Source organism: Parasteatoda tepidariorum, chromosome 4 (genome assembly GCF_982258835.1).
Source record: "Parasteatoda tepidariorum strain Cologne lab strain chromosome 4, Ptep-v5.0, whole genome shotgun sequence".
NCBI lineage: Eukaryota > Metazoa > Arthropoda > Arachnida > Araneae > Theridiidae > Parasteatoda > Parasteatoda tepidariorum.
In genome coordinates this window covers 40,728,029-40,737,208 of record NC_141758.1, presented here as the reverse complement: position 1 = coordinate 40,737,208, position 9,180 = coordinate 40,728,029, and the positions used below count along the sequence as shown (strand labels likewise).

The following is a 9,180-nucleotide window of genomic DNA, read 5'->3' as shown; positions in this document are numbered from 1 at the left end:
AAATACGGTGATATGATCTCTGATCTCGGGGTTTTCAATCATTACAAACGCCTTTTAACATAAAATATATTTAATAACAAGAAGGATGATGATGATGTTACAGTGTTATGGAGGAAACTGATTAGAAACTAAATGATTTTACATTACTGCGCAGAGCGCCATCTATTGAGTATTAGAAATTATAATTAACAAACTTCCCCCCGATGAACTCTTAGTTCATAACAATTTAGTCATTTCATATATTAATCAAAGTTATTTTTCTCAAATGTAAGGTACCAATATTTAAAATATAATATAATCTTACCTTTTTACAATATGAGCCCTTCTTAATAATATAAAGATTATAATGCAATAATATTAATTGAATTCTTAAAATAATATGTTTCATGAGCATTAGTTCAAACCTTTAACAAACTATTACCTTTTAAATGAAATTATTGAAATTTAAGTAAATATCAATTGATGAAATTAAATTATCATATCATGAATAATAAATCAAGCAATTTTCACAACACAAATTCTTTCACATGCAAAATATTTCAATTTTAAACAAACATGCATTTAAACAAGAAAATATATATGTATGCATATTTTCTTTAAATCAAAAAAGTTCAAATAATATCTTAAGATAAACTTAATTTGTTAGTTAAATGATTATCTTAAGTAATATTGTAAAATAAAATGTTCAAATAATAATAAATGTAAATTTAAAGTTCAAATAGAATGTTCATATTAATTTAATTGTTCACTTCTAAATTATATAATAAATTTATAGGACGTTTTATTATTGACGTATCTGTTTTCAAAGCACATGCTCTTATTTTGTTATCACGTCCTTGAAATGTTTCCACAATTTTTCCAAGTTTCCACATGCTCCTTGGAAGTTTGTCATCATGAATCAAGACAATATCATTTACCTTAAAATTTTGATTACCTTTATCCAAATTTACATAATTGACAGCTCTTAAATTTAAAAGATAATCCCTTTTCCATTTCTTCCAAAATTGATTTATAAGTCTTTCTCGATATTTAAATTTTTTAATTATCATTTTTTTGTCAATCATGCAGTCAATACCGGATAATTTGACTGATGGTAAACTTATTAATCGTCTTCCAAGTAGCATGTGGGATGGCGTCAGAGGAAAAGTTTCTGGAGAATCTGTAGTCACGTAAGTAATAGGCCTCGAGTTAATCACAGCTTCTATTTCACATAGAACTGTTTCGAGTTCTTCACTAGTCAACGATGTTTTCCTCAGTAATTTCCGAAGAATGATTTTCATTGAACGAACCATTCGCTCGTAGAATCCACCCCACCAAGGTGCTCTTTCAACGATGAATTTCCACATTATTCCTTTTGAGGAATAAAACTCACTCACTTCAGAACTGCTCAAAATAGTCCACATTTTTTTCAATTCAAACTCTGCTCGTTTGAACGTCTGAGCATTGTCTGAATAAATTACAGAACAAGGTCCTCTTCTGGATATGAAGCGACGAAAAGCAAGTAAAAATGCTTCAGTTGTTAAACTGGAAACAATTTCCAGGTGTATCGCTCGTGTAACTGCACAGGTGCATAGCATGATGTAAAACTTACTGTCAGAGTCTTTCACAAATAAGGGTCCAGCAAAATCCAGGCCTGTAACTGAAAATGGAGGTGACTGTTCTATTCTGTCCTTAGGAAGAGGAGCCATGATTTCTCTTCCTGATCGAACATTGAATCTTTTACATAAGACGCATCTTCCAATTATTGACTTAATAAATTGCCGACCTTTCGGAATCCAGAATTTCTCTCGCACCTGTGTTAATGTGTCTGAAATACCAGAGTGTAGGGTCTTTTCGTGTGCTTCTTTCACTATCAGTTCTGTAAATTTAGTTTTTGATGGTAATAGTATAGGATGTTTTTCATAATAGTTCAAATTGGAGTGCTGTAGTCTTCCACCCACAAGTAGAAACCCTTTGTCAGAAATGAACGGATTTAAGTCTCTGATTTTTGAGCACTTCTGTAAATGTTGTCCTTCCTTTAAGCAATCTATATCCTTACTGTAGTTCTTTGCTTGTACGTGTCTCAACCAAAGGTTTTCAGCTTCTTCTAATTCTTCTGCAGTTAAAACATTTTTGATTCTATCTTCTTTCTTCGTTCTCAAATTCGTTATAAATCTTCTAATCCAGGCTGTTATTCGGTAAACCTTCTTAATAGAACTAAATTTGTGGATATCGAAAATTGAATCGTTAACATTATTTTCACTTGCATAATTAACTGCAATAAATTTCGATCTCTTTTCTTCATCTACATCTGATCTTCTAAAATTTTCTTCGTTTTTCGGCCATTTTTCTTCGCTTAATGTCAGCCATGTTGGTCCATTAAAAATAGTTGCACTTGAGAGCAAATCATTAGCACTGCATCCTCTTGATATGATATCAGCTGGATTATCATTTCCCTTTATGTACTTCCAATTAGTAGGATCTGCTAAAGTTTGGATCTCACTTACTCTGTTTGAAATAAATGTCTTCCACTGATTTGCATTTCCTCGAATCCAACTAAGGGCTATGGTTGAGTCAGAATATAGAATATAGTTGTTATTTATTTGAAACACTTTCCTTAAAGTATCCAATAATCTGGAACCTATAAGAGTGGCCATCAGTTCCAATCTTGGTAGACTCAACTTCTTCAATGGTGCAACGCGTGCCTTTGAAGTAACGAAGCTTACGTAAAATTTTTGATTTCTTTCATATCGAATATATGCAATCGCTCCATACGCCTTCTCACTTGCGTCACAAAATATAATTATCTTATAATTCCCTACTTCGGAACAGCTATCTTCTTCATGAAAATAATATCTTGGTAGTGAAAGTTCCTTTAATACATTTACTTCCTTATACCATTTTTCCCATTTCAGTCTTAAAATATCTCCGAATTCCTCATCCCATTCTAAGCCTTGTTCCCATATTTCTTGAAGAAGAATTTTAATTCTAATCGTGAATGCTGTTATATATCCCATTGGATCAAATAATTTCGATGATATGCGTAATACGCTTCTCTTAGTATTTTTCACATTTTCCAAAGAGTCAATTAAAGAACTTAAATCTAAATTAAATTCATCTTTTAAAGTATTCCAAACTAATCCTAAAACCTTTAAAGGTACTGTTTCTTCACTAGGAAATTTTTCAAATTTTGTGTCTTGCCATTTTTGGCATAACGCCTTAGAATTACTCTTCCACTTCCTAAGATTTATTGATGCATCGTTTAATATTAATTTAGTGTCCCTGGATAATAGTAGTCCATCTTCAATCGTATTTGTACCAGTAATAAGATCGTCGACATACAAATTTTCATTTAAAACCTTACACGCCAAAGGATGAGATTCTTTATAATTTTTGATATGATACTTTATTGTTCCAGCCAGTAAAAATGTTGATGATTTTACTCCGAAAGTTACGGTTCTATTGCGAAAAACCTCAATTTTCTTGGGAGGGAATTGCTCTGACCAAAGAAATCTAAGATAGTCCCTATCATGTTCATCAATTAACAATTGTAGGAAAGCCTTTTCACAATCAGCAATTATTCCTATTTTAAACTCGCGAAATTTTAATAGTAAAATTAAAAGATTAGGGTTTAGATTGGGACCCGATAATAAGTTATCATTTAGAGAGTGGCAATTTTTTTCTTTAGCCGAAGCATCAAAAACTATCCGTAACTTTGTAGTTTGTTTATCATTTCTAATTACTGGATGATGAGGTAAGTAATAAACCATATTTGGAACTATTGATTTATCATTAACAGGTTCTATTATTCCTTCCGATAATTGTTCTTTAAAAATACTAGCATAATTATCATGCAAAGAAGGATTTTTATTAAAACGCGATGTTAAACTAATTAACCTTCTTTTAGATAAATTAAAATTGTCAGAAATGTTTACCTCATCTTTAAATGGTAATTTAACTACGTATCTGCCATCCTGAAATTTTATATTTTGTTCAAACTGTTTTAAAGTTTCTTGCTCTAAAGGTGTATTCTGAATTTTATCATTTATGCCTAAGCTTTCAATATCCCAAAATTTCCGTAACTGTAAATTTATATCATCACAAGAATTATTTTCACTAGTTAATTCCTCACAATTAAATATTTCCTTACAATAACATAAATTTTCAATGATAGAGTCATTTTTTAAATCTGAATGAGTAATCCCAGTTACGCTTCCGCCGAGTAATGTTTCGACATAAAACAAATCTTTAGTCAACTCCTTTATGTACCCAGTGTGGAGTTTCCAATAATAATCTGCTCCAATTAATATATCAATGGAATTTATTCCTTTCGAAAGACATAAATCAGTAAGCGCAAAATCCTCTAGAAGCAACTTTATTTTATTATTATGAGGTGGGAAAGATGCACGTGTTATGGTACTTGAAACCAATAATTCGAACTCTGACCTTCGAGTAGGATATTTTTTATTGCTTATACTCGCCTTTACTATATCAAATGTTTTTTCTTGCGGTTCACGGCTTCCAAAAGTATAAACTAATAAATTTTCCTTTCTTATTATCGGGAGATTAAGCTTTTGAGCTAATTCTCTAGTAATGAATGACCTCATCGATGCGGAATCAAATAAAATATTTATCTCCTGCGTTTTGTCTGCTGAATGCAATTCCGCAACACATGTTTGTAAAATCACTGACTGAAATTCCCCTTTTTGTCCCTCTTCGACATGAGAAACGCTGGCTACGACTGTATTTTTCTCCGCGGTTTCTTGCGAACTTTCGTTTTGAGTTTTCGGAATTCCAAAACAAATTATTTCGTGATGAGATTTACTATTACATTTTTTACAAGGACTAATTTTACTCCTACATTGTGAACTTAAATGTGATTTTCGGAAACATTTAAAGCAACGACCTTCGCGCATTAATCTTTCTCTTTTTTCAGAAACCGACATTTTTTCACAAATAAATGAATCATGTTCTGATTTACAAAATACACAATTAAATTTTACATTAGTAGCCAATGCTGAAGCTGTGGGAATATTCGATCTGAACTGTTTTTTGTTATTTATTACTTCCCTGGGATTATAATAATTATAGTGTTTATTTTTCTTAGCATTATCATGGAATAATGTAGATGATTCGCGTACTTGAATTTCTTCCTTAATAAATTGAATTAATTCCGAAACATTAAATTCTGATTTTGATTTTCGTTTGCGATTGTATTCTAAAGTTAAATCTTCTGGTATTAGTTTTAATAATATAGGGCATAATAAGTGTCCATATGTTCCAGAGACTACATTTAAGCTTTCTAAAGATCTAATGTTTACTTCTAAATTATCATATAAATTCCGTAATGTTCTAATATCACTAGAATTTTTTACGGGATCAAGATTTAATAGACGATTCATATGACTATTAATCACTAAATCTTCGCGCCCAAATCTATCTTTTAACAATTCTATACTTTTGGTATAATTTTCTTTAGTCAAAGCAAACCCTTTAATAGCATTTAATGCAATTCCACCGAGTAAGCTTTTTAAATAAGTAAATTTTTGTATCTCAGTTAAACTTTCGTTTTCATGGATCGCGATTTCAAATTGATTCCAAAATTCAAGCCATAATGTTGTTTCTCCGTAAAATTTGTTTATGCTTAGTTTTGGGAGTTTAACTGCATTACTTATTTCTGGAACAAATTTAGATTGTGCGCTGTTAAATGATTCTTCTCCTCCTCTACTTTCTTTATTGTTTTCTTTCAAATATCTTGCGATTCGAGATTGCCACTTTATTATTTTTTCCGAATATTCTTCAATTCCAGTAATTTCATTTTCTATTTCCTCACTTTCAATTAGTGGTTCAATTCGATTATTTATTGCTTTTAAACTTTTATTTTTATCAATTAACTGTTCCTTATAATCTATTAATTCTTCGATCTTTTCTTTAGTTTCAACATTATCATCATTCATCAAATTTTAAATTTTTGTTATTAATCGAGTTGTTAAAGAGCGAATTGTTTTTCTTTTATTTTTCAAATCATCGTATGAATCCATTATTTAAATCAAGTGCACTCACCTTTAATCAAATTCTTAGCTCCAGGTTGGTGCGCCAATATTAAATACGGTGATATGATCTCTGGTCTCGGGGTTTTCAATCATTACAAACGCCTTTTAACATAAAATATATTTAATAACAAGAAGGATGATGATGATGTTACAGTGTTATGGAGGAAACTGATTAGAAACTAAATGATTTTACATTACTGCGCAGAGCGCCATCTATTGAGTATTAGAAATTATAATTAACAACATCTTTGTTATCTATCACAGTTGATTCATCAATCTGCAACGCAAATTTACCTTCTTTCAGAAATTTGATGAGTTTTGATTCAACGTCGGCGGCCATCTCATCAATACGCCTGGAAACAGTATTATTGCTCAGAGGAACAGAGTGATTTATCAGATTTCCGCCTGCGATACCAAAACGTATGACGAAAACGATCCTGCACTTGAATTTTTTTTAATTTTTAACTATCATAATTCTTTGTCTACACCAGAACCATAGGTTTCATATATATTTTCAATTTCAATCTCAAATAGCTTTTATTATTAATATTATTAGCAATTTTTATCTTTTGAGTACTCGTCGCCCCCTGATCGCCCCCCTAAGGATTATCGCCCACTTGAGAAGCTCTATCGCCCCCTTTGGGGCGATCGCCCCCAGGTTGGGAACCACTGCTTTAGCCCAAGCCACAGCTAAGGAGTGTGCAATCACTCTGTTGGAGGAGGTGATCTTGAGATATGGATTGCCTAGAAGAGTTATCAGCGATAATGGCTCACAGTTTGTGAGCAGTGTAATGCAACAGCTTTGTTTTCTGCTTGATATTAAGCAATGTTTGGTGCCGGTATACCATCCCCAAGCAAATCCTGTAGAAAGAAAGAACAGGGACCTGAAACCTCGCTTGGCTATTCTTGTTGGCCAAGAGCATAGAAATTGGGTTGACCACCTACCAGCCATCCGATTCGCTATGAACACATCAAAGTGTGAAACGACCGGGTATACTGCTGCATACCTTCAGTTTGGACGAGAGCTCAGGACAGTTCAAGAGGTAAAGCATGATATTCGAACGGTTATCCAAAGCGATAACTTTGTCCCTGAGATAACCCCGTATCTCAGAAAGTTTTCTTCTATCCTCTTGACTGTTAGAGATAATGTAGAAAAATCCCAAGATCGGCATAAAACATATTTCGACTCAAAACGCCAGCAAAACCCCACTTATGCTGTAGGTTCGAAAGTGTGGGTGACTCTACATCCACTCAGTAATGCTAAGAAAGGAATTACTGCCAAATTTGTACCTAAAAGAGATGGGCCGTATCTCATACTTCGAAAGAAGTCGCCTACCTCCTATGAACTTGCCCACCCAGATAAGCCACGTGTTCCTGTTGGGACCTACCACACCTCAGCATTGAGACAATGCAACTCTGATACACAAGCAACAGAACCTATTTTACCTCTCCGAAGGAGAGGCAGACCAAAGATGAATTCTGATTCCTCCCCGGGACGTAACCTCGGAATCAGAGGGGGAGAATATCACAAACGTGTTGGTAGCTATGGCCTCCGGCCACGCACCAACCAACCAAAATTTCCTTCACTTGTTGCTGAGGGTGGCAACGGGTGACTGAGAGGATGCCATGTGTTTTAAAATGTAACCAAGTAGTGTGTGTTTAAAAGGGAGATTAAAAAAACTATCTCCTACAATTGTACCATGAATAAATTTTGTTTTAACATTTTTAATAAAGTCTTATAACTGAAGCTTTTAAAAAGTGTTATAACTTTCATTGTGCGAATGTAAAAAACACAGTACATTTTAAACAAATGAGCAAAGTTGACCATCAGACTTTTAAACTACACTGCTGGACAATTGCTAAGGACGGATAACACTATCATCCATAGTGTAAAAGTGTGCACGTGAACATTAATTATATTCTTATTACATATTTAGTATTCCATGTTTTGGCAACAGCAGTTCTTGTGTACGATATAGATTTTGAGTTTTTAGAATAACGGTGTGTGTAAATTTTAATAAAAGTATTGTTTTGTTTTTCTTTTAAAAGTTGTTTCTTACATTATCAGAAGTGGGATAAACAGGCAACTGTAATTAATTTTTAGTTTGAAATGGCATCTTTATCGCGACTTCGTAAGGATCAGTTACGTTACCTAGCTAATGAGTTATCTGAAGATGCTTCGTCTACTACTTTGAAAATCCCTGACTTGAGAAAGTTAATATTGAATAGCGAGAATTACGATGAAGAAATGGTTCGAGGAATGGTAGAAAATTTAGTTGAAGACGCCGAGCGCCTTCGTCAAGAAGAGAAAGAAAAAGCCGATCGCCAATATGCATTGGAAAAAGAAAAAGCCGATCGCCAACATGAATTGGAACTCAAGAAGTTAGATATTGCTGCTAAAACTTCAGAAGTAGTCGAAACTGAAGTAATAACATCGTCGCCAAAAGTTGATTGGCAGTCACAACTGAGAAAGTTTTCTACGAGTAATGAGGATATCAGCCTTTATTTAGTACATTTCGAGAGAGTAATGAAAAGAGTACAAATGCCAAGTACATTGTGGATGGCATGTTTAATTAACCAGTTACCAAGTGAAATTGTCCAAATGATAATGAGAGAACCAGAAGAACAGTCAGAAAATTATGACTATGTTAAATCTCTTTTGCTTAAGTGCTTTTGACTAAGTCCTGAAAAATTTAGACAACTTTTTTATTCTCATGAGAATACTGATGGAAAGTCATGGAAAGAATATTACCACGAGCTTGAAACGTAATTTAATGGGTGGACTGCAGGACTTAAAATAAGTAGTTTTGAGAGTTTAAAAGACCTGATCATCACAGATCGAATGAAAGCTCGGGTGCCGCCAGATATACGAGAACGTTACTTGGATCAGTGGACCCATATAATTTCACCCTATACATTAGCTGAAAAGGTAGATGAATTTATTGAACTCAAAGATGTTTTTAAGAATCATATTCAGTATAATAATAAATATAGTAACAATAAGTTTTTGAAAGAAGAAAATATCGCCAAGGGCAAACAAACAGAGCCAAGTCGAAGTACAACTAATAATCAAACTGTTTGCTACAATTGTTATGATACCGGCCATTTTGCCCGTGATTGTGTAAAGCCAAAGCGTCCAAAGTTTTGT

General features: G+C 33.1%; 1 protein-coding gene across 1 annotated transcript; it reads right to left on the bottom strand.

Annotated features, from left to right (window-relative positions):
• Positions 1-398: 398 nt before the first annotated feature.
• Positions 399-5,936, bottom strand: LOC147810910 (uncharacterized). The gene is made up of 3 exons (XM_087162153.1): positions 5,301-5,936; positions 1,076-3,953; positions 399-421 (listed from the first exon to the last, which is right to left on the bottom strand). Exons 1-3 carry the CDS (start codon positions 5,934-5,936, stop codon positions 399-401), a joined length of 3,537 nt encoding a protein of 1,178 aa, XP_087018279.1.
• Between the last annotated feature and the right edge of the window lie 3,244 nt (positions 5,937-9,180).

What these genes read in the sequence shown, in the direction of transcription:
- LOC147810910 (XM_087162153.1), bottom strand. Translation starts at nt 5,936, where the DNA reads ATGAATGATGATAATGTTGAAACTAAAGAAAAGATCGAAGAATTAATA. An exon ending in ATTTATATGATAATTTAGAA is followed by an intron (nt 3,954 to 5,300) that starts GTAAACATTAGA and finishes ATAAAATTTCAG; the next exon opens with GATGGCAGATACGTAGTTAA. An exon ending in ACCATCAGTCAAATTATCCG is followed by an intron (nt 422 to 1,075) that starts GTATTGACTGCA and finishes TTCATTTAAAAG; the next exon opens with GTAATAGTTTGTTAAAGGTT.